This window comes from Medicago sativa, chromosome 1 (genome assembly GCF_051527215.1).
Source record: "Medicago sativa cultivar Bolivia chromosome 1, Bolivia_mono, whole genome shotgun sequence".
Taxonomy (NCBI): domain Eukaryota; kingdom Viridiplantae; phylum Streptophyta; class Magnoliopsida; order Fabales; family Fabaceae; genus Medicago; species Medicago sativa.
The window spans coordinates 33945368-33970658 of NC_140749.1; the positions used below are offsets into that span (position 1 = coordinate 33945368).

At 33.9% G+C, this 25291-nt stretch overlaps 2 protein-coding genes, 1 long non-coding RNA gene and 1 pseudogene across 3 annotated transcripts; 3 read left to right on the forward strand and 1 right to left on the reverse strand.

Annotated features, from left to right (window-relative positions):
• Nucleotides 1-3754, forward strand: LOC146954481 (uncharacterized). The gene is made up of 9 exons (XM_085744792.1): nt 1-564; nt 657-884; nt 992-1250; nt 1342-1513; nt 1658-1981; nt 2069-2311; nt 2596-2782; nt 2873-2998; nt 3090-3754. Exons 1-9 carry the CDS (start codon nt 55-57, stop codon nt 3624-3626), a joined length of 2586 nt encoding a protein of 861 aa, XP_085600918.1. The 5' UTR covers nt 1-54; the 3' UTR covers nt 3627-3754.
• A 2121-nt stretch (nt 3755-5875) lies between these two features.
• On the reverse strand, nt 5876-8914 carry LOC146954482 (protein FAR1-RELATED SEQUENCE 5-like). Its single transcript, XM_085744803.1, has 2 exons — nt 7850-8914; nt 5876-7395 (listed from the first exon to the last, which is right to left on the reverse strand). Exons 1-2 carry the CDS (start codon nt 8730-8732, stop codon nt 5876-5878), a joined length of 2403 nt encoding a protein of 800 aa, XP_085600929.1. The 5' UTR covers nt 8733-8914.
• Nucleotides 8915-13796: 4882 nt separating this feature from the next.
• Nucleotides 13797-18768, forward strand: LOC146954483 (putative disease resistance protein RGA1; annotated as a pseudogene).
• A 1480-nt stretch (nt 18769-20248) lies between these two features.
• On the forward strand, nt 20249-20969 carry LOC146954484 (uncharacterized). The gene is made up of 2 exons (XR_015013600.1): nt 20249-20589; nt 20689-20969. It is a non-coding gene; the product is annotated as an uncharacterized LOC146954484 (long non-coding RNA).
• The last annotated feature ends 4322 nt before the right edge of the window (nt 20970-25291 follow it).

Consider the following 25291-nt stretch of genomic DNA (forward strand, 5'->3'; position numbering starts at 1 on the left):
AAGAGAAACAAAACAGAGATCATTGAGGTTTTGAATAAGTCTGGCTTTGGTGGAATGTTGCATATCTGCAACTGGAAAAGAATCCACACTTTCTTTGTGGATTGGGTTGTTAAAAACTTTGACAAAGATAACATGTGGATTGTATTAAGCAAGAATGAGGTACTTCCATTGAAAGAGGAAGATGTACATAGGGTGTATGAGCTTCCAGTGGCAGGGAAGAAGATTAACGTGGATCTCTGTTCTGAGGAAGCAATAAAGAAATTAAGGAAAGAATTAGGTCTGACTGGAACTTATTCGGCTTCTGTGAGGGTGACAGAATTGGAGAGAATACTGAAGACACTTGAGAAACCAAATGCGTGGGTGAAAGGTGCAATCTGTTATATCATTCACAATATTTTGTGCCCCACTAATAGTAGCTTTGTATCTCTCCAATATGCACACATATTTGAAGATCCAGCTGGGGTATCATCTTATAACTGGTGTTCCCATGTTCTTGAATATATGAAAGAAGGCCTGCAAAATCCGGAAGTTGCAAATCCATTAGCGGACTTCCACTTCCTAATGGTGATCATATTATATATTCTGTATATTTGTATTTTTTAAACAAATAAGTGTTAGATTTTTAAATTATGTATGTGCATGTTTTTATTGTGCAGATTAATTACATGGACAAAATGGGGAAGAGAAGTCCTTTTCTGACAGGGCAATACAAGCGGCCATCACTTCGTGATTGGGATGTCATGGCGGCAAACCAAGAACTTCAGAAGGTCTATGACATTATGGGACTCGAGCATGGACTGACAGCCGGCGTAACCAGACTGCACAACACAATTGAAGGTCCCCTTGTATTGTGTTTTGATGCAGATACTTGCCCACTCTCTAAGGTGAGATATACATAAAAATGGTTTCACAATTAAAGCTAATCAGAACCATTGAAACAGACATATGTTTTTCAAAATACTAATAGTACATATACATAAAAATTTTGCAGGCACAGATGCATCTTAATCATTGTAGGTCTTGCATACAAATCTACACTACAACTGCTGAAACCTTGGAAAGAAGAATAGCTGAGGGAAATGTTGATACTTCTGGGGAAAATGATGATGTTCCAAAAGATACAACCAACGACAGTCCAATTGAAGTTCAACCTGAACACGACGAGAATAACAGTTCAAGTCATGAAAAAAGTATGGAAGCACCTGATAGTGAAGAAAATAGAGGGATGGAAGCACTGGAAGGGAAAAAAGGTACTGCATGTAATTTTAAGTCTTAACATGATTTAATGTTTGATATCTGCATAAGATTGACACATATAAGAAAATGTTTAATTCAGTGAAGAAAATCATGACAAAGATGTATCATATGATATTGATGATGATGATGGAGAGAATGAGATTGATGCCAAAATCCTTGATGATTCAGTGAGTAAAGCATGCAATATTTCCGTTACACAGGAAACAATCTTGAGGTTTCCAGAGTTTTTTGATGTGGGAGAAGCTTCGAATGCAGGGTAAGAAATGAATATAAATGATGTGTTTCAATGGTTTTTAATTTGTGATATGTACAACTATATGAACTAACTAATGCCTTTCTATATATGATGAGTTTGTCAATAGTAAATCAGTTAAGACAAAATCTGAGACAAAATGTGAAGCAAGAAATGTGAATCAAGAAAGGGTGATGGAGGAGGAAACCAGGAGAAGGACATGGAGCAGGAGAACCTGGATAAAAACACATCATTTAAGACAAAATCTGAAGCAAGCAATGTGAATCAAGAAAGGGTGATGGAGGAGGAAAACCAGGAGAAGGACACGGAGCAGGAGAACCTGGAGAAAAACACATCATTTAAGACAAAATCTGAAGCAAGCAATGTGAATCAAGAAAGGGTGATGGAGGAGGATAACCCGGAGAAGGACACGAAGCAGGAGAATGCGGAGGAGGATAAGCATTTGGAATTTGGTAATGACATTATTGTAAAGTAAGTATCAACCAATGTGACATTGCTTCATTAAATTCTGCAAAATATAAATTCTGCAAACTAACAATTACATAATTTATTTGACAGGGCAACTCCGTTAAGGTCAGTGTTAGCAGATGAGGTAATTGACTTGGACAATGACAAAAATGTGAAGGCAAGGAAAAGAAAGACCAAGCATGACATATCTGGAAAAGCCCCTGAGCGTAAAAGAAGAGCTGTAAAGAAATCGAAATACCTTGAAAGCCCTTATGATGAAGCTGTCTACGAGTCAAAATGCAATAAGATGCAAAAGGACATATCAACATTTGCATGGAGCAATTCACTTAATGAGTAAGGAAAACCATTTTAAATATTTATTGGCATATTATATGAATTAGTACTTCGTTAGCACTTTGGTAAACTCTGAAAACTATGCTAAAACCATTGTGCTGTGTAAATGGTTTTGGTTAGTTGTCCTCCAAAACCATTGGCTGTATTTAATGGTTTTATTTGATCATCCAGGTGATAATGAAGATGATGAGTCACACTGTTAATGTTTATTTGGCTATACTACAGTTTCTAATATCATATAATATCGTATTAGTACAAACGCTAAATGCTTTATAATAATGTAGGGAGGAGTTTTTGTACTGCTCGGAAAACAACGCTCATGCTTACGCTCTACAAAGAAGAGACTTGTGCACACTTAAAAAAGATGAATGGGTGTCATGCTTCGTTATAAATGCCTGGGTGAATTGCTTGAACTGGAATCAACAACCAGCTGACAAAATGACAAGACTGGTCACACCGTTCATGAATTATGTATGCATTACATTTCATGAATGTTAAAATTTTAAATACATAATGTTTAGTTCTTTTTGAAATTGATTTTGACTCATTTTATATAAACAGGTTGACTTGGAAAGACCTGATGCCCTGAATATAACAGAAAAGGTTGCATTTGAACGATTCATCCAAAAGCTGAAAAAGTTCAAATACATGGATTGGAAAGCTATTGACCCTTCATGTCTAGAATATGTGAGACTACGTTCATTTTATTTTTGAAAGATTTCTACACATTAATTGTTTGAATTATATGATGTTGATTGTTTTTTTACTGATGAAATAGATAATGACACCAGCAATAATTGGAAATCCGGGTAGTCATTATGTATCCTTCGTAGTGAATCTCAAGAGCCAAAAGTTACAATTCCTGAACAGCTTGGCAGGAGATCCACTGCACATGAAGAATGGAGACCCAACTGTGTACAAACGAATGTTTGATGTATGGCTGAAGGAGGTGGAAGCATTCGTGAAAGAATTGTACAAGAAAAGCAACATCACAATGCCTTTCCAGTTTAGCAAATTTACATGGGAAACACCAAAGGTGCCTATTCAAACTGATAAAGACAGTTGTGGAGTGTTTTGCATGAAGTTTCTTGCTGAATGGGAGGATGGCAATCAACAAATGGAATCTTTCAAAGGTTGGACCAAACTGAAAAAGCGTGGGGAGAATGGAAAGGTTGCTAGAATTATGGATATGAGAATTGAAATCTGTTCAACAATATTAACTGACTCAAGCAATAGCAAAAGACAACATGTGGAGAAGGCAGCAACTTCAAACTACAAAGAAATGCTTGAAAAGCTAGCATCTCCGATTAAATAATGAATTAGTTTTAATGTTTTTTTTTTTGGAGTTTTAATGTTTTTTAAGGAGTTTGTACACAGATGTTGATGAATTTATATATTTCTGTCAAGTTTATGGAGTTTTAAATGATGAGACTATTACTGAAACCATATGTCTGTTTTAATGGTTTTGATAGCTTTAATTGTGAAACCAAAATCATTGTCAAATGGTTTTAAAAGATGGAATTATTACTGAAACAATAAGTTTGGTTTAATTATTTTTAGTGTTATAGTGCAAACTTATAACATAGAAAACAATTACTTAATACGAATTAATCAATCAGTAATCACTTTTTTATTTATTAAGCTTCATCATCTCTCTTTTGTTTCTTCCGTTGTAAAACAAATTTCTGCATTTGTCTAAGTAAAATTGTGGTTTAATGGTTTATAAAATAAAAGAATAATGAAAATTATTATTGAGAAACAATTTTAAATAACGACCTTTACTGAAACCATTAATACGGTTTAATGGTTTTGAAAGTGTTCTATGTGAAACCAATATAACTGCCTAATGGTTTTGTAACAAAATATTAGAGACACATAAATTTCCACGGCCCCACCAAGATAAATACGGGAAAAAGGTATAATAACGGTTAGAATGGAAGAGTCAGAGTCATGGACAGTTGAAAAATGCAATTAATTTAAAAAAAGGAGTTAACTATGGTTTTGTAGGGAAGTTGAAACTAAATGAAACTGCCTAGTATGGTTATTAAACTGCTTAGGATGGGAAGTTGAAACATAAGGATTAACATATTCCTATATATAATGAGGTTGCTTTAGAGAATGTTTCAGAATTAGTACCATAATTGTCAATCATTTTTTATCAGCTTCCCATACAAATTTTCAGAATAAGGTCTTGTGTCACTTAGATTTCAAAAACAAAAAATGTCAGACGTCACTACAGCAAATTCGTTTCCAGTTGCTGTAAACGGAGACATCGCAAGGGCAACAGATCTTGCAAATCATATAAGAGAAATCATCGTAAACAACACATTTGAAGTATTCTATTCCGATGCCAATATTAGAAACCAATTATCCCAACTTTTAAGCCAAATCCGTCCACTAAGAAACCTCCTCAATCCTGTTCATTCAGGATTAGTCTGTTCATGTCTTCAGTTGGAAAACATGTTTGCTGCAGGTTTACCAATCATTGAAACTGATACCCTAAATGCAAACATCGCAAGACAGGAACTTGCTGTGTTCGAACGACAATGGAAGGTGCTCAATGATGATTTTGTCGCTGCTGAAAAAGCAATGACAGAACTATCATTGCAAAAGCATGCCTCTGATACTCGAATCGAAGTATTGGAGAAGGCACTTGCAGAAGAAAAAGAAAAAGGGAAATTGATCGGGACAGAATTTGAGGCATCAAGGGTTCATCACTCGCAGCTGGCGGGGAGGATTATGGCTGGAACTGAATTACACACAACGTTGCAGAATGCGGTTGAGCAATGGGAGCAAAAGTACAATCAACTTGTGGTATGGAGAGAGAAAGTGTTGGATTGCTGGACAAAAATCAGGGCGTTCTATGGATGAAGAAAAAAGTAATCTTAGTATTTATTAGTAATCATATTTATGTTTTCATAATATTTCTGTATATGTATTTTTAATTTTGTTATGTTTGGATTTATAATGTTAGTATGGTTTGTAATGTTTGGAACTATAATATTAGTATGTTTTTCCAATAATGCTACATTGTTTAAAAATGCCTTGTTTGATTATGACTTTAATTTATATCATCTGTTTCCTCTTTGCTCTCAACATGCCACATCATGAAAGAATTCAAGGAATGAGTGGTTTCAATTTCGAAAACATAGTAATATTGTCACCGCGCATTACATCAGAATTGACATCATTTACTATTAATTTTATCACTTGAATATATTGAAGCAAATTGCAAAACTCAGTAATTTATCCACTTAACTCAGAATTGAAAATCTTAACTAAACCATAATTATGGTTTAATGGTTTTGATAGTGTACTATATGAAACCAAATTAACAATCTAATGGTTTTGTACCAAGATATAATAATAAATACGTAAAAACCAACAAATGTGAAAATGTATAGTTTCCAGAAGATAATATAATATTCAAACCAATACATAACAATCAAGAATTTGATATAAAATCTAGTACAAACTTATCACATATAACATAAGTGACCGCTTTTTTAGTTAAAGCCTCATCATCTTTCCTAACTTATAACAAAAAAAACAATCAGTGCCCGCTTAAATTGTTAAAGCCTCATCATCTTTCTTTTGCTTCTTCCGAGCTATAAGGAATTTCTGTCTTGCCCTAGCTTTTTCATAATCACTTTTAAGTCGCTTCTTTGACCTAATTGGATTTGGTCTGTCCTTGAACTTTGGTGCAGTCCCAACAGATGGCTCACAGACAGCAACTGCTTTTGAAGACTTAGAAGGCGTAACGGATGATCGATCTGTATGAATAGCTTTAGAAATAAGAAACTCCTCTGCCTTTTTCCCTGCCTCAAGAACACCGTTGAGAAATATTTCAGATGCCTCCGCATCTGCGCAAACACGTGTAGAAAGCTGGACTGTAACAGCACAAATTTGTTGATATCGTTGTGCTTGAGTGTTGTCTTTAGTGCCAACATTCATGGTAGATTTCAGCTTATCGACAGACGGACGCACATCTCTAGTCCACCGCTTTAAAACATATTGTGCAGGTATAGTCTTCAAAAAATAATATTGCACATGACCACCTAAGAACTCCAAAATCTTGAAAACATGTCGACATAAGAAACCCCGGTTCTCAAACATACGACATGAACAAGTAAAACTTTTGCTCCTAATGTCGACTGTGACAACCCTTTCATCAAGTCGATTATGATCTTCAAACCTTGGGGAAAGGTTTCCTTCAAGTTCTGCATCCAAAACATCAACATTTGAAACCCTCTCATTATCATTATCAACATCGTCGTAATTATAATCAACCTTCTCAATTGTAAAAACTTTGAAGAACTTGTTCAATTCAGACCCTTTTGTTGTGTCCTCCTCAAAATAGTATTTGAAGGAAAGGTCATACTGACTGTGAATAAATGAAAAGCAAGATGGTGTATACTTGTTTACTACGGACCGCATAAGCTGACTGTTGGGATAATTATTTTTTGTTCTAGTGTTTGCAGCCTTGAAGTCCAAATCAGCATGATTATCCCTCATTCTCTGAACCATAATGTTGAAATGACTAAAGAATCGAACAAGTGAATGGTCTGGCTGCAAAAATCCACGAAGAAAAGCATTGAAAGACTCACTTAATTGAGTCGTTTTCAAACCAGCTGTAAAATGTGACCTCACCCAAACTGAAGACCAATGCATACGATTTGAATGAGTTTGAACAAGCCACTTAAAGTCTGAAGTAGGCCTTCCATTAAAACAGTTTTTCATCATCTGATCCCAATTGTAGTCGAAATCTGATTCATCTTCGACATTTGAAACCAAATTAGTTAACTCATCGAAAAATGCACTGTTTGCACGAGAGCCGAGATTTTTCTTTGCATTCTCTCCCATGTGCCATGAGCAAAGACCATGAAAAACACCTTGAAAAACATTCGGAATTGACTTCAACAACGCACCAGTCTGGTCTGTGTATATGGTTTGAGGTTTCTTATTGGACATACACTTCAAAAAAGTTGTAAACAACCAATCAAAAGTAGCTGATGTCTCATCATACAGTAGCGCAGCACCAAATAACACACTCTTACGATGATTGTCAAAACCAAGAAAGGCAGCTGAAATGTAAATGAACCAAATCAGAACAAAATACAACATATTTAAAAAATATAAAACCATTGAGCTGTGTAAATAGAAAAAGCTATTCATTTAACAACTGTAAAAAAACACAAAAAAACACCTATGATCTTTGCATAGCTGGACATAGCACAACTTCTCAAGCGAGATGTCTAAACTCGCAAACACGGAAAGAGCTATTTATTTATCATCGATAAAAAAACACATATGATCTTTCCATGGCTGTACAGAGCACAAATTCTAAGTCAAGATAGGATCACCAATAAACCAGAACATTAAATTCTAAACCTTCAATCAATATAAACATTCAATTCTAAACACACACAAGAGCCAAATTAACACACATATACCAGAGCCTTCAATTCTAAACCAGAACATTCATTCAAATTTCAAGAATATAAGAATTAAAAACTGTGAGAAGTACAAAATACTAACCTAATGGCCGATATTTATTGTTTGTTCGGTAAGTTGTATCAAAACTGACAACATCACCAAATAGAGCATAATCTTGTTGCATAATTCCATCTGCCCAAAAAATACTAGCTATGTCTTCTGCAGCATCAACTTGGATATCATAGTAAAAACCTGGTTTCGAGAGAGCTTCATTTCTAAAGAATTCTTGAATAACAGTTGCTTCACCAGCCACCATCTCCTTTTGACGAGTCGTCATTAGATAGTTCTTTAAGTCCGAAAATCGAAAAGGAAGATTCTCCGTGCCTCCAACACCTTCACCCATCACTTCATAAGATGTTCTCATCGACATTCCAGCTTTAGAATTTATTAAAGCAAGTTGTCCTTGAACTTCATTTACTTCTCGAAATGATCTCAAATAGCGCAAATGCTCTGCTTTATGTAATGGATGACAGTGATCAACTACCCACCTATATATCTTATAGACATTCAACGCTTCATCCAACTTCAAATATATTCCAGCTTTACAACCAACCCTTTCCTCTGGTTTTTCTTTAGCTTTCTCATACTCAACAAGAACTGGACTGTCACATGTTGGCCTGTTTTTAGGATTAAGCAGACTTCCCTTCTTGAAACCTTCTTTGTTACAAGCATAACGCACATAATGTACCTTATCCGATTTCTTATTTTGTGAATTGTTCATGGACTTCAACATACTCCTAACAGAGAATCCAGTGTTATATGCATAATTAAAATAAAAATCTTCAATCTCTTTTATAGATTTAAAGACCAAAGACTTCCATGATTCTTTATCACTAAAGGAGTAACATTGAGAACTATCCGCATCAATAACTGAATTTTCAACCGTCAATTGTCCACTCTCAGATGAAGTTGATATCAAATCCATTGAAAACAGCAACAAACACTATTAAGAACAAAAAAAACCATTAGATATGATAAATTGAAACTACTGAAAAACTCTGAAAAACTATGTTAAAACCATTGGCTTGTGCATATGGTTTTGGTGAGTTGTACTCCAAAACCATTGGCCTGTGGAAATGGTTTTGGTGAGTAATAAGCTAAATTGCTATCAAATTATCCCTAACACTCATACTCCAACAGTTATTTTAAATGATTCAATCATCAGTTTTATAACATTGAGTTAAAAACTCACAGTTGAATATTCACATTGAATTAAAAACTCACAGATTGAATCAAATTAACTGATGTAATCAACTGATGTAATCAACTGAACTAAAATATCACATATTGCAATGATTCAATCATTGCAATGATTCAATCAAGTAAAATTCTTACTACAACAATAATTTGCAATGATTCAGTTTATTTCAGTTTTATAGCATCAGTTTTCAATTCAATGATCCTTAACTTCAATTTTAAAGCATCAGTTTTCAATTCAATGATTCAACAGTAATTTCATATAATCAACAATGATTTTCAATGATTCAACCATCAGTTTCGTAGCATTTACCAAAAATATCACAGATTGCATCGAATTAACAGACTGAATCATATAAATGAATAACTCGCCGGAGAAATACCTCGGAGTGAATAACGTCGGAGGAAGGTGAGAAACACGTCGGAGAGAAAGGTGAGAATCACGTCGGAGAAACGAAGAAAGGATGAGAATCAAGTTGCAGCAGCGAGAAACAGTGAGAATCGAGGTGCCGGCGATGAATTTCTGAATCGCACGAATCAAGATGAATCAAGATGAATTCCTGAATCGCACGAATCAAGGGTGAATCACGTCGGAGAGAAGGGTGAAAATAACGTCGGAGAAGCGAGTGAGGCTGAGAATCACGTCGGAACGGCAAGAAACGGTGAGAACCGTGATCGTGAAACGGCGTCGGCGACGGAAACGGTGAGAAAAGCGATCTTGTTAGGGACGAAACACTGTAGCATCTGAAGCTCAAGATTAGAACACGTGTGCAATATCGGACGGTTGTGATATGTTTGAGCTGAAGCACCAGATTATAACACCTGTCCTTGATCTAATGGTTCTGATTTGCTTATGCACCATGCATAAGGAAATCCTTATGCATAATAACTTTTGCCCTCTCCAGGATACAACAGCCGCTTCTCACTAACACTGCACGTGAAATAGTAAGGGCACAGGAACAACTATTGGATGCTCAAAGGAACAATTACCCAACTCTATAAAATTATGTAATGAGAGGATGGCTTTTGTGGAGGAAAAAATGAAATTGCTTCTTCATCTGTCTATCTAGCAATGCCGTCGACCTTCTATATATTTGACTCAGTATCCATCTTCCCGTTGCAATTATTTTGTAACTGATATAACCTTAAAAGCTAAATTATAGGCTTGACCAAATATTACTTAATTACAACGTGCCAAAATAGTGTAATGAGAGAAATAAGGAAGTAACGGCATTGACCAAGCAAGAAGCAAATATCACTTTATTATTAATAACAATAAATTAATGTTAAAATATAATATTATAACTTTAAAATAAATTAATAATAAAATGTACAACAACTACGACCTCTTTTCAATAAACAACTTATTCAAAACAGCTTATTTATACAAAACAACTTATTACGATCTCTTTTTCAAAAACAACTTATTCAAAACAACATATTTATCCAAAACAGCTTATTACGATCTCTTTTTCAAAAACAACTTATTTATGCAAAACACCTTATTCAAAAAGAGCTTATTTATACAAAATAAGTTGTTTTGGATAAATAAGCTATTTTTGAAAAAGGTCGTAATAAGTTATTTTGTATAAATAAGCTGTTTTGAATAAGCTGTTTTTGAAGAAGAGATCGTAATAAGTTGTTTGGTATAAGTTGTTTTGAATAAGTTGTTTTTTGAAAAAGAGATCGTAATAAGTTCTGTTGTATAAATAAGTTGTTTTGAATAAATAAGTTGTTTTTGAAAAAGAGGTCGTAATAAGATGTTTTGTATAAATAAGTTGTTTTGAATAAATAAGTTGTTTTTGTAAAAAAGATCGTAATAAGCAGTTTCGGATGAATAAGTTGTTGTTAATAAGCTGTTTTTGAAAAAGAGGTCGTAATAAGCTGTTTTGGATGAATAGGTTGTTTTTAATAAGTTGTTTTTGAAAAAGAGATCGTATTAAGCTGTTTTGTATAAATAAGCTGTTTTGAATAAGTTGATTTTGAAAAAGATATCGTATTAAGCTGTTTTGTATAAATAAGTTGTTTTGAATAAGTTGTTTTTGAAAAAGAGATTGTAATAAGCAGTTTAGGATGAATAAGTTGTTTTTGAAAAAGAGATCGTATTACGCTGTTTTGTATAAATAAGCTGTTTTGAATAAGTTGTTTTTGAAAAAGAGATTGTAATAAGTTGTTTTGGATGAATAAGTTGTTTTTGAAAAAGAGGTCGTAACAAGCTCTTTTGGATGAATAAGCTGATTTTGTAAAAGAGATCTCAAATAGCTGATTTGCATAAATAAGCTGTTTTGCATAAGCTGTTTTTTGAAAAGAAGTTGTAATAAACTGTTTTGGATAAATAAGCTGTTTTAAATAAGTTGTTTTGAAAAAAGATCGTGATAATTGGGTTATATCTGAAGTTGGAAATTTGAATTATTATGAGGGTAAAATTGTCAATTTGTATGTTTAACCCCAAAACCCCCCAATTTGGGGGAACTTTAAAATTGAACAAATTAAGTCCTTCTAAACCCCCCAAAACCTTTCCCTTATGTTTTTAAAACTCGCAAAGAATGGTTTACCTCTCCATAAGTCTTTCCTTCCCCTCCCCTCCCCTCCAAAACCCAACTCGCAAACAAAGCCTAAGTGGTCACTTAGCACCAAAATTAGCAGCCATTGGTAAGGGAACATGCATTCCATTTTCAATTTCTTTTAGGTGGCATACAGGACATATATACTCAGCACGGCAATCCAAATCTCTTTTGATGTTGTAGAGTGCACATATTTGATGCTGCCATCTTTGCATTTATCGCATTCAACCCACTAGAAGAAACAACAGTCATAGAGTTCGTATATAATTCACTATATCTCAAGCTGAATTATATAGTAATTGATATTTAAACTAATTACCGGTTCTTCAAGTATTTCACCGTTATTCCTTTTTTCAAGATTCTTCGTAGAAATAGGTGTTCCATTGAATGTGATTTTCGAAGTCTTATAACACACTGAGCAAATGCAACCCTGTGCATTAAATTCTTCTTCTTTTCTACAGAAATATGTTCTCCTGCTTCATCCTCAGAAGTAACCGGTGTTAAAAGAGTTGTTAGCTTCTATATGGCTTAGAAAAATTCAAAAGCAAATAGAATTATGCATATATGTAAATTGCAGGAATAGGAAATGAAATTTTAATAAAAATCGCAAACTAAAAATAATTTAAATTCTTTTTTGTTGCAGAAATTGACAAATGTAAATAGAATCTGTCAGCTGAGAATGCACAAACATACATATATTCAAAGTTTCACGATAACATGCATATAAAACATCCAAGGATTAAAAGAAGAAAAACCATTCATGAAATTTTACCAAATAGATCAACTTTCTGGGATAGTTGGTTCATGACATAACTCGTAACAGTAACATCTAATCAGATCAAGGTAATTGAAAACACTAGAAGGTGGTGCACTAACCTGAACAGATTCCTTTCTCAGACTACTAATATGTTCTGTTGTTTGGTCACGTGTGAACAAATCCATCATTTTCTGTGTTTTGGCTGGTCGTGGTATGGATTCAGTATTACTAGAAGGGACATCATTAACATGTCTTACAGTGGAATTCTTCTGAAAATCTAACATCTGTGGTTGATATTCACTGAGGTCTATCCACAAGTCAGGAAAGTTATTGCAAAATTCTGAAGGATTCACCGAGGAAGATTGAGGAATTAAGTTAGCATCTAGATTGCTTCTACTTATGAAGCACACCCATATCAGTAAGTGGTGGGGATTGATGAACCATAGTTGGGTAAACAAGGCAGGTCATGAGAAATAGAAGGCGGAGATGGCCCAACTTCTGGCACGCCATAATAACTAGTATTATAAGACTTGGGAACACCCAGTAGAGTTTACACACGCCCATTCAACGGCTCCAAGTTCATATATTCCTCCTGCCAAATTTGTAGAAAAACAATTGTGCTTAATTAACAGCATACATGTACAACTTGCATTTGATACTCTGATTGGCTAATGTTATTAGCAAAAGAAATATTCTCAGACAAAATTCAAGGAACAAACCTTTGAAGCAGCGTCTGTAAGTAGCAATATTTCTAGCATAGGTGCAAATTTCTCATTCTGAATGAATAATCACTTCCTTTAAAACAAAACCCCCATTTTGATTCAATAAAATTAGGGTTAGGGTTTAAGATGTAACAGGAGTTAAGTGGTAGTGAACTAGAAATATTGGTGAATTAGATTATTTTAAGTATGTCAGTTTATTATTTTACCCCTCATGGTTGTATTTAAGCTTGCATTTGTGGCTCATATGAAATCAATCAATATTTCAACAAAACTTATCTTCTTCCCTATGAAAACTCTCTCTAATATTTCTCAATTCACTCTTCATCACCAATATCATTCAATCATGAGTACAGATTTTATCGGTTTGTCCCTAAAATCCATTTATCCATTACGTGGTGTTGACGTTCACACAATTTTTGTTGTTTTTTTAATTAATCCTGTGAAGTAACTTTTTTTAAGGTTGATTAATTGATATATCTTGTGAAGTCATTATCTTAACTAACCATCAATATCTTAACTAACCCTATTGAGGTTTTTTTTTTTTTTTTTGCGCTTGATAGAAAAAGTTACCTCTAATTTAATTAATAAAAAAGGATATGCTGCATAATTTCTGTGGCACAGATTTAATACTAAACTGATAATTAAAGCTTGACTATGAAGACAGAAGACTTGGTAATGGTTGACTTCATTATCACTAAATATAAACAACTAACAAACATTGATACAAAACCACAAACTTATATCCAGTTTTTAGTATTTGCTCTTCCCTACTGATTAACATGGCAGAATCATTTGTATTCGATATTGCAGATTCATTGTTAGGAAGGATAGCTTCTTATGCTTTCGAAGAAGCTTCTCGTGCATGCGGTGTGTATGAAGATCTACAAGGGATCAAAGACACTTTTTCAATTGTCAGAGGTCTTCTATTAGATGCTGAGGAGAAGAAGGACGGACAACATGGCCTGCGTGAATGGCTGAGACAGATTCAAAACATCTGTTCTGATGCTGTAGATATATTGTTGGATGGATTTGAGTTACATGTAAAACGAAAGCAAGCTGCCAAAGATTTTGGCAGTACAACGATGAAGGTACGCCATTACTTTTCTTCGTCTAACCCACTTGTTTTCCGATTTAGAATGGCACATCGAGTTAAAGATATTAGGGGCAGATTGAATAAGGTAGCTGCGGATGGAATTGGATTTGGACTTGTGAGAATGGATGTTGATCCCGGACTTGCTGTGCACAAGAGAGAATTGAGTTATTCCCATGTTGATGCTTCAAGTTTAATTGGAAGGGAGAATGACAAGGAAGCAGTTATCAAGCTTTTGATGGAATCCAATCCTCGAGGTAATGGCGATAAAATTCTATCTGTCATTCCCATAGTTGGAATTGGAGGATTGGGGAAGACCACACTTGCAAAGTTGGTATTCAACGATAAGAGGATCGATGAAATTTTTCAATTGAAGATGTGGGTCTGTGTCTCCAATGATTTTGATATTAGGCATATAATTATCAAAATAATCAACTCTGATTCTGCTGCTTCAACTTTTGATTCAGCTTCAGCTTCAATCGTTGTTCACCAAGAAAACATAAACCATTTTGATATTGAGCAGCTACAAAGTCATCTGAGACGTAAACTTTATGGTAAAAGGTTTTTACTTGTGTTAGATGATATATGGAATGATGATCGTGTAAAATGGATTGAGTTGAAAGATTTGATTAAAGTTGGTTGTTAAGATTCATAGAATTTAGTATGTTAATTAGGATTAGTTAATAGTTAATTACAAGTGAGAAGATAACTTGGAGAGCAAGTTACCTAGATAGCTTGGAGAGCAAGCAAGTTAGTTAGGGAGTTAGTTACTCCACATCACTATAAATAAGCTACACCTATGTACTTTTTTAATATCTTTTTGATCAAAATGTTTCTCTCATAATCTTTTCTCAATCAAAGCCTTATGGCTCTTTTTCATTCCAATTCTCCAAATTCTCATAAACTCAACATGGTATCATCGCCTCGGTTGCGATCTCATTCTTCTTCTTCCGTTGCCGCATCGGAGAAATCTTCCGCCGCCGTATCGGAGAAATCTTCTCCCTTTCAGCACAAAGAAATTTTTACCGTTCTTTTCGATCCTCCATCGTTTCTAATGACATACTTCATTGTTTGTCATCTATGGAAGATATCAAAGGCTGAAAAGAAGTTTTCGCCATTACCGCCACTTCGGAAACCGCCGCAAGAATCTGCAGTTTTATCATCCGAAGCTGTTTCTTTCAATTTTGGCAGTTTTAATTCAGAAATTGTTCCTATCAAGCCGATCGAATCTGTTGCACCACTGATTGAATGTTGCAGCATCAAGATTGGTGAAATCTCATGTGTTTTGAATGATCCTGTTTCTGCATCATCAGCATCGTATGCGAACGATCTTGTTTCTGCATCATCAGTATTGAATGCAAGTGATTTTTCTAATTAGTTCGATTTCGTATTCGAATCTGTAGCGAATTCAACAAAGATTGTTACGGAAGATCAAGAACCACAGAGTTTTCGAGATCCTTCCGTTGTTTTCAGTTTCGCCATCGCAAATCAATTCAGCGGTGATAATTTCTCCAAGGTTCTAATCAATCTTTTCATGAAGTTTGCTAATATTCTCAAAATTGTAATTTCAGCACCGCCTTGGTTCGCCGGAGGTGATGGTTATTGTCCATTGATTTTCGATCCCGACGGTGTAACTGTACCTCTCTTCATCGCAACAGTTCCTGATTTCATTCGGAATCACTTTCTCAGCATTGCGTTTACACATTCAGAATTACTTTCTCATGTTTGGATCTCAGAATCGGTTTCTCTTCTTAGAATCATTTTTCAGACCAGTTCTACAAAATTACGTTTTGATTGGTTAAGTTTTGTTTGGTTCAGTTTCTTGGATAGTTATGCTTGTGTTTGCAGAATCAGTTTTTTGGTTAAATTGCGTCTGGAAGAGGTGTATCTTGGATAAGTTGCTTTGGTTCAGAAGCATTCTCTGTTGTTCAGAAGCATGCGTTGTTTTTGTTGGTTCAGAAGTTGTTTTGTTGATTCAGAAGCTGGTTTTCAGAAAGCAAGTTCAGAAGCTGATTTTCGTTCAGAAGCTGTTTTCATTAGTGGTTCTGACGTTTTCATTCAGAAGCAAATTTAGCATCAGTGGTTCTGATGTTTTCATTCAGAAGCTGTTTTTGTCTAGAAGCTGTTACTCATCAGAAGCGTTGATTCAGAAGCTGTTTTTTCATCAGAAGCTCTCTCGTTTCAGAAGCTGTATACTTCAGAAGCAAGTTGTTTTCAGCTGTCACTCATCAGAAGCGTTGATTCAGAAGCTGTTTTTTCATCAGAAGCTCTTTCGTTTCAGAAGCTGTACTTCAGAAACTGTTTTGCAACAAGCTGTTTTAATGAAGAAAGCGCATTCCAAAAGCGCATCTTTGGATAGGCTCTGTTTGGTTGAAATCACGTTTGAAGAAAGCTATTTTCAGAAGTGTTTCTGTGTTTCTCTGTTCATCCTCAATGTTTCCACTTCAACTCAAATTCTCAGCAAAGGCAAATTCTGATTGTGCACCTGGGTTTCACTACTCAGTTGGACTAAATCTGGGCCTGCTATGTTTTTCTATCTTTTAAGTCATTTGCTAGTTACTTCAGTTTGAATAATCACTGTAATTCTCTTGTATTCCAAACTCAAATTGGTGAATTTCCCCATTTTGAGTTTGAGGGAGGCTGTTAAGATTCATAGAATTTAGTATGTTAATTAGGATTAGTTAATAGTTATTTACAAGTGAGAAGATAACTTGGAGAGCAAGTTACCTAGATAGCTTGGAGAGCAAGCAAGTTAGTTAGGGAGTTAGTTACTCCACATCACTATAAATAAGCTACACCTATGTACTTTTTTAATATCTTTTTGATCAAAATGTTTCTCTCATAATCTTTTCTCAATCAAAGCCTTATGGCTCTTTTTCATTCCAATTCTCCAAATTCTCATAAACTCAACATTGGCACAGTAGGAAGCAAAGTCATGGCGACAACACGCAGCAACTCAATTGCATCGATGATGGGTACTGTTCCCTCCTATGTTTTAAAAGGCCTTTCTATTGAAAACTGTTTATCTCTGTTTGTGAAATGGGCATTCAAGGAAGGCGAAGAAGACAAATATCCAAATCTAGTTGAGATAGGAAAAAAAATTGTGAAAAAATGCGCGGGGGTTCCACTCGCCGTGAGAACATTAGGAAGCTGCCTGTTTTCAAAATTTGATTTAAATAAATGGGAACTTGTAAGAGACTCTGAGATATGGACTTTAGAACAAAAGCAAAATGATATTTTACCTGCACTAAAATTAAGCTATGATCAAATGCCATCCTATTTAAGGCACTGCTTTGCTTACATTGCCTTGTATCCCAAAGACCATACCTTCTATGCTGTTGAATTTAATCATCTTTGGATAGCCCTTGGGTTAGTTCAGTCCTGGAACGGAAGTGAAAAGCAAGAAGATATTGTACGAGAATACATCAATGAGTTAAACTCAAGATCATTTTTGCAGGACTTCAAAGACTTCGGATACTTTTGCAAGTTCAAAGTACATGATTTGGTACATGATCTTGTTCTGTATGTTGCAAACGAGGAGTTTGTAGTGGTCAAATCCCATATTCTTAGATTACCTGAGCAAGTAAAGCATTTATCAATTCTTGAAAATGTTTCAATTTGCGATTCTTTGTTCCCCAAGTCAAGGAGTGTGAGAACTATATTGTTTCCCATTAAAGGAGTGAGTCTTGTCAGTGAAACTCTTTTAAATACATGGATAGAAAGATACAAATACTTGCGAGTTTTAGATTTAAGAAATTCTTTGTTCGAGACTCTACCTAACTCAATTGCTAAATTAGAACGCCTATGTGTTCTTGTTCTTTCTAATAACTGCAAAATCAAAAGACTTCCCAATTCCATTTGCAAACTCCTAAATTTGCAAGTTTTGTTACTCAATGGATGCATGGAGCTTGAAACACTGCCTAAAGGGTTATGCAAGCTGATCAGCCTTCGAGAGTTGTGTATAACCACAAAACAATCAGTTCTGTCGCTGGATATACTTACAAGCTTGAAGCATCTTCGAAAATTGGGTTTTCATTATTGTGACAATTTGAAGCTTTTCTTCAGCGGGGAACAACAACTCCCTTCCCTTGAAACATTGTATGTTAAATCATGTGGAAGTTTGGAGTCCTTACCTCTTCAAATTTTCCCTAAATTACATACTTTAATAATTTTTGACTGTAAGATGTTAAACTTGTATTTGAACAACGAAATAAGATCGAGGATGAAACATCTGTATATTGGGGATTTTCCAGAGCTTCTGTCACTGCCTGAATGGATTGTAGGTGCTTCAGCCGCTTTAGAGACCTTGGAAATTAATAATTTTCCGAATCTCAAGATGTTTTCAGAGTGTCTAACAACAATGTCTCATCTTAAGAGGCTCTATATTATTGAATGTCCTCAAGTGTTGAGTCTTCCAAGTGGCATGCATCGTCTCACTACCCTCAATGATTTGCGTATATATGGTTGTCCTGAACTATATCGAAAATATCGGCCACAATCTGGTGAGTACTGGCCCATGATTTCCCACATCAAACATGTTTTCATTGGAGAACCAAGAGGAGAGGGGGAATGAAGTTATCGACCTTCTTGAAAGTAAACATATTCTTCTATCATTTCCCTTTCTAAGTTAGGCCTAAATTCTCATTTTTCGTGTGTTAAATGTCCCACAAAACATCTTTTGTTTCGTTTTTTGTAGTTTTTACGATGTGCTGGACACGTGCCCATATATCTTGTTTGTGCTTGTCTGTTTTTCGTATGTTCGTTCATTTAGTTATTCTTTCTTTTTGTATATTATTTGTTATCAATTAAATGGTGGTTGAACATCCTAAACCCTTATCTGCTTGAACAGAAGACAAGGGTAGAACTAAAACTTGAAATTTATATAATATGAAATCATGAGGTTATATGATTTTAACAACACTGAACTAGATGTAACTGACATCACATGGTTTAACAAGGCTTAGATGTTCAAGGTTTTCTGAGCTGGATGATTGGTGTTAGAATTCGAGTTCAAGGATATCGATAGACATCTAAAATTGATCCAAGTGGTATGTAGCAGGTGGCTCCCAACCTATGAAGCACATACATTCTTCGGATTAGGCAGTTAACTCAATTATTTTGTTACCACTGTGTTGGTCAATGTCAAGTTTGTGTTTTCAATTTTCATGGCAGCACAAGGCTTTTGATTGATACAGTTAACAACTTAGTAGCAACCACAATTCTATTCGAATATACATCACTTGATCCCTACCTTTAAAATTGTGGTTATATATGCATATCTTTGTTTTAAGGTAAACCAAAGGTATCTTCATGCAAAACTGCGGAGGTTAATCCCTCGAGATGACTAAGATCCATATAAAAGGTTGACCTCTTCCAACATATGTTTTTCATACGCATGCCAGGGATCGAATCCTAAGTAAAAATAAAATGGTTAAGGGGACTAAACTTTAACACGTGTGTTGGTTTTGCTTTATTTAAGCAATATCAAAACTAGTAGCATGGACATAACCTGATAATCAGATTATTTCACCAAAATAAGAAATTACTAATTGTATGTAGTATATAATTTTATTTTTAGAGGGCAGTGTATCATTTCTACTTGTTCAGGATTGGATCAAGGTTCAATTCGGGTCAGGATCATAGTCAGAATCTAGGTCCACATAAAAATAAAATAACGATCAATTTCTTATTGATTATAAATATAGTGAAATATATATTTGATCTAGTTTGTATTTTTTTTTAAGGATAAAGGAAAAAAAACTGGACATATACTCATACCATGTTTGTTACACGAGATATATTTTGTGTGGTAACAAAAATAATATTGTGTTTGTTACATTTTTTTTTATATTCGAATTCACTCTCATCCATTATCTTTTTTAAATAACGAGGAAAGTTACATTTTTTTTAATATTTGAATTCACTCTCATCCATTATCTTTTTTGAATGATGAGGAAAAAAATCGAACATATACAATTTGTTACATTTTATTTGAATTTACTTTTATTTATTTGTTATATGTGCTATTTGCAATGAAAGTTGAGGGTAATTTTGGAAGAAGAAAAAGTCAACCCAAAAGAACCGAAATGAGCAATTTTCTTGCAATTTTCTTTATATATAGTATATATAAACTTTCATTACTTGCGTGATTTTTGGTACACTTACTAAGTTTTTTATGTGAGCTCCTTTATAAGTATGCTAAAGAGACAAATACCAGGCACTTAAGAGACATTTAATAACAAATATAAATTTTAGAAAGGTTTTTTTTCCAACTATTTAAGTGCTAAACTCTATTCATTTTATGTGAAGACAACATAGAATTTATATGTTATAAATTGACAAAGTCGTTTTTATTTGTTTCGTGGAAAGGAAGAAGAATATTGTTAAAATTATCATGTTTGTTTATGTGATTTTTTCCCTTTCCCTGCTTCTTTTTGAAACGAACATTAATGGTAAGCTATTTTTCATTCTTTTATGTTTTCTTATTAAATTTTGATGTTATATTTTATCTCCTTTCGTTAACATTCTCATATTCTATTTTATCATTGTAGCTATTTCTGAATGTGAAGAAGACGGAGATTGTCCAAGAACTTGGTGTTTTGGGCAGTTTTTTGTGAAGTGTATAACCAATGAATGTATTTGTGTTCATGAGGATAGATTACTTCCATGGATCCCCTGAGATCCATGGATCCCTATGATATAAATGATAAATATTATTCAATTAGTGGTCACTTATTGATTAATCACATAATGTTAGATATTAACCCCTACTAGAGAATAAATTGGGATCCCATGGATCAGTAGACAATGAATGATTCATTTGTTGTGTTCATGAGGATAATTTACACTCATGGATTCGTTGGGATCCATGGATCACTAGACAATAAATTCCTGACAATAAATGATTGTCCATAAATCAAAAAATAAATGACCATGCTAACTTATACCCAAAGGTAGATGAATCGAAATATATATATATTGACAAAAACAAAACGATATTCGTTCATTCAAACTGATAGAGTACATCAGATACAAATATTGCTAAAAATGTAAAGGGTGAATCTGCGAACAAACTCACAGAACCCATGTTAATAGCATAAAACGGCAAAATGCCTACAAATAATATGATAAAATATAAGTCAACGAAATATCCATGCTTCCGGATCTGCAACGTTGACGGTCAAATCATTGATTGAATTTGTAATTGATTGAAGTCGATCTTTCAATATGAACTAAATGAAAACCGCGACAAGACGCAAAATCAAACGCCGCACAAGACGACGAACAACACAACGCCACACTTAAACGACGAAATCACAAAAACACAAAAGCAAAAACTTGATATATGTGAAAACCACTTATTTAGATTGAAAGAAAGGGTAAAAAGGATGCAGAGGGGTGATTCTAAGTCAAAAATGACCCAAAACCACCCCTCCTTGATGAATGAAGGAGAAAAAAAAGCTTAGAGAGAAGTTGGAGTTTCTCTCACTATGGATTTTTGCTTATATTTGTGACCGGAGGGTGTAAATATTATATTAAATTTTGTGCATTCAATTAATTAAAAGTTATAAAATTAGGGCGATGCTAATAATTGTCTTTAAGGAACTTGTTAAGGAAACAAAAATTAAATATTATATGTCGCTTTGAAAATTTCATATAAATTAAGAATAGTAATTAATGTTGTATAAAAATGTTCTTCATTAACGATATGGAAAACATAAAATAGATAATTGAAAAAAGATAAAGTAAAATATAGTAAACGACATAATAGGAAAATAAACATTAATGGATTCCTTGATGTTGCAAAATGACATTATTTGGAACAGATAATTTTGCTAAAATGATAGGTAATTTGGGACGTAGGGAGTATTTTATTATCATTGAATACTAATTTTTATTTTTTTCTTTTTGTAATCGTAAGGATCTTGCATTTATGACTTTGTGTTCACCACTTAGTGGCGAGGTCTTGAAATTTATTTAATCATGACATACACTTGGCTGTGTTTTTCCCATTTATGCCGAGTAAAATATGAAATAAATTAAATAAATGAGAAGTTGAGAATAATGCAAACACAACAAGTAACAAATCTCAGTGTTATGGATCAATTTGTAGTAAAGTCGGACAATTGGTCAGTTTCGGTCGGAATCGTCTGAGAAAACGTAATCTAGGAAAACTGATGGTTGATATATCATCACCCGTTTTCGACCATTATAATACACAAATTGGCAAGTTTTCGGGTTGAACGGAGAGCGGTGTGGACAAGTGGATTGTTTCGGTTGAGAATGTAAACAAGAAAAGAAAAAAAAAAGACTGCCATGGATTGAAAACTTGTCAGATATCGGTTGAAGATGGAATAAATGATTCAAACATTCATGTTGAGAACAACAATATCAACTACTCCAAAAGATTATATAGTGGTGATGTTCACGGATAAAACATTGAGAAAGGTGTCGACCATTTAGAAAGAACTGGAGAAAAAATGATGAACCAAAACATGGGTGTATGTATGTATGTGAATAACGCATTGGATGTTGAATAAAAATGAAAAACTTGTCTTAATAAATATTAGAGAGAGTATTGTCCATGTGTATATTCTCACTCTTCTTTGTATTATCGTGTCAAAAATAATTACAAATTATGTCAAAAAATAAACAATAAAAGTGAACTCTTCTTTGTAGTTCCAAAGGAGTCAGAAAAAACTATATGGAGACATCATCTTTTCAAATGGATGGCAACAACGAAGCAAGACCTTTGTTTCAAAATAAACTGAAGATGATGAATATCAAAGAGGAAAAATTAACAGTGATGCTAGAAGATATTTTTGACTTATATGGGCTTCGAGCAAATGGGATCGACCTGATAAGTATAATCAATGATCATCAATGGCATCACTTCATCAGTTTGCTGAATGGCCCAACCTACTTCGAGCTGGTAAAATACTTTTGGGTTAGAACAAAAGCCACAAAAGAGGAACTCAGAAGATCAAGGGAAATGGATCCCAAAAATGCAAGGAAGACAAGAAAGGAGCTTGGGCTAAAGGAGTTTTCTAAACCAGAAATTCGATAATCTATCTTAGGAGTAGATTTGGTCATCACAAGAAGTTTGAATGCAAAGCTGCTCAAAGTGAAAGATTCTAGAAAGTATTACAAAGATAGCAACAATAAGGCTTTGTTTGCAAGTTGAGTTTTGGAGGGGAAGGGAGGGGAAGGAAAGGCTTATGGAGAGGTAAACCCTTGTTTGCGAGTTTTAAAAAACAAGGGAAATGTTTTGGGGGGGTTTAGAAGGGCTTCATTTGTTCAATTTTAAAGTTCCCCCAAATTGGGGGGTTTTGGGGGGTTAAGCATACAAATTGACAATTTTACCCTCATATTAAATCAAATTGACAATTTTAGATATAACCTAATTATTACGATCTCTTTTCAAAACAACTTTTTCTAAACAACTTATTTATCAAAAACAGCTTATTACAACCTCTTTTCAAAAAACAACTTATTTATTCAAATTAGCTTTTAACGACCTCTTTTTCAAAATCAGCTTATTCAAAACAGCATTCATCAAGAACAGCTTATTACGATCTCTGTTTTTGAAAAAGAGATCGTATTAAGCTGATTTGTATAAATAAACAGTTTTGAATAAGTTGTTTTTGAAAAAGAGATCGTATTAAGCTGATTTGTATAAATAAGCTGTTTTAAATAAGTTGTTTTTAAAAAAGAGATCATAATAAGCTGTTTTGGATAAATAAGTTGTTTTGAATAATTTGTTTTTGAAAAAGAGGTCGTGATAAGTTGTTTTGCATAAATAAGTTGTTTTGAATAAGTTGTTTTTGGAAAAGAGATGGTAATAAGTTGTTTTGGACAAATAAGTTGTTTTGAATAAGTTGTTTTTTGAAAAAGATGTTGTAATAAGTTGTTTTGTATAAATAAGTTGTTTTGAATAAGCAGTTTTTTAAAAAAGAGATCGTAATAAGCTTTTTTTTTATAAATAAGTTGTTTTTTAAAAATAGATCGTAATAATTTACTTTTTATGAGATAAGTTGTTTTGAATAAATTTCAAGATAAATTACAAAGTATAACACAATGTATTGTTTTTAAGAGAAAAAAGGGTAAAATAGTAAAATTATAACATAAGCCGTCCATTTCCTTTCCTTGTTGGTTTTTTAACTCCCAAACAAGGGGAAGGTTTTCCCTCCTTTCTCCCTTCCCTCCCTTTCCTTCCCTTCCCCTCCTAAGCCTTTCCTTTCCTTCCCCTCAAAACTCGCAAACAAAGCCTAAGACAACGTTTCTAGAAGCTATGAAGAAGAATATGTATGAGTTAGAAAAAGTAATCAAGGGAAAATCCAAAAGGCTGAATTACACCAAAACTAAGGCTTTGTTTGCGAATTGGGTTTTGGAGGGGAAGGGAGGGGAAGGAAAGGCTTATGGAGAAGTAAACCCTTGTTTGCGAGTTTTAAAAAACAAGGGAAAGGTTTTGGGGGGTTTAGAAGGGCTTCATTTGTCCAATTTTAAAGTTCCCCCCAAATTGGGGGGGTTTTGGGGGGTTAAGCATACAAATTGACAATTTTGCCCTCATAATAATTCAAATTGACAATTTTAGATATAACCTAATTATTACGATCTCTTTTCAAAACAACTTTTTCTAAACAGCTTATTACAACCTCTTTTCAAAAAACAACTTATTAATGCAAATTAGCTTTTAATGACCTCTTTTTCAAAATCAGCTTATTCAAAACAACTTATTCATCAAAAACAGCTTATTACAATCTCTTTTTCAAAAAACAACTAATTGAAAACAGCTTATTCATCCAAAACAGCTTATTACAATCTCTTTTTCAAAAACAATCTATTCAAAACAACTTATTTATGCCAAGCAACTTATTCATTCAAAACAACTTATTCATTCAAAACAACTTATTCATCCAAAACAGCTTATGACGACCTCTTTTTCCAAAACAACTTATTGAAAACAGCTTATTCATCCAAAAGAGCTTATTACAATCTCTTTTTCAAAAATAATCTATTCAAAACAACTTATTTATGCAAAGCACCTTATTGGATGAATAAGCTGTTTTCAATAAGCAGTTTTTGAAAATGCGGTCGTATTAAGCTATTTTGTATAAATAAGCTGTTTTGAATAAGTTGTTTTTGAAAAAGAGA

Bases quoted from the DNA above. Each gene is read 5' to 3' on its own strand.
- LOC146954481 (XM_085744792.1), top strand. From the start codon at position 55: ATGTTGCATATCTGCAACTGGAAAAGAATCCACACTTTCTTTGTGGAT. The intron at 1,251-1,341 runs GTACTGCATGTA...AATTCAGTGAAG, and splicing joins AGCACTGGAAGGGAAAAAAG to AAAATCATGACAAAGATGTA. The intron at 1,514-1,657 runs GTAAGAAATGAA...CAAAATGTGAAG, and splicing joins GGAGAAGCTTCGAATGCAGG to CAAGAAATGTGAATCAAGAA.
- LOC146954482 (XM_085744803.1), bottom strand. From the start codon at position 8,732: ATGGATTTGATATCAACTTCATCTGAGAGTGGACAATTGACGGTTGAA. The intron at 7,396-7,849 runs GTTAGTATTTTG...TTTACATTTCAG, and splicing joins CAATAAATATCGGCCATTAG to CTGCCTTTCTTGGTTTTGAC.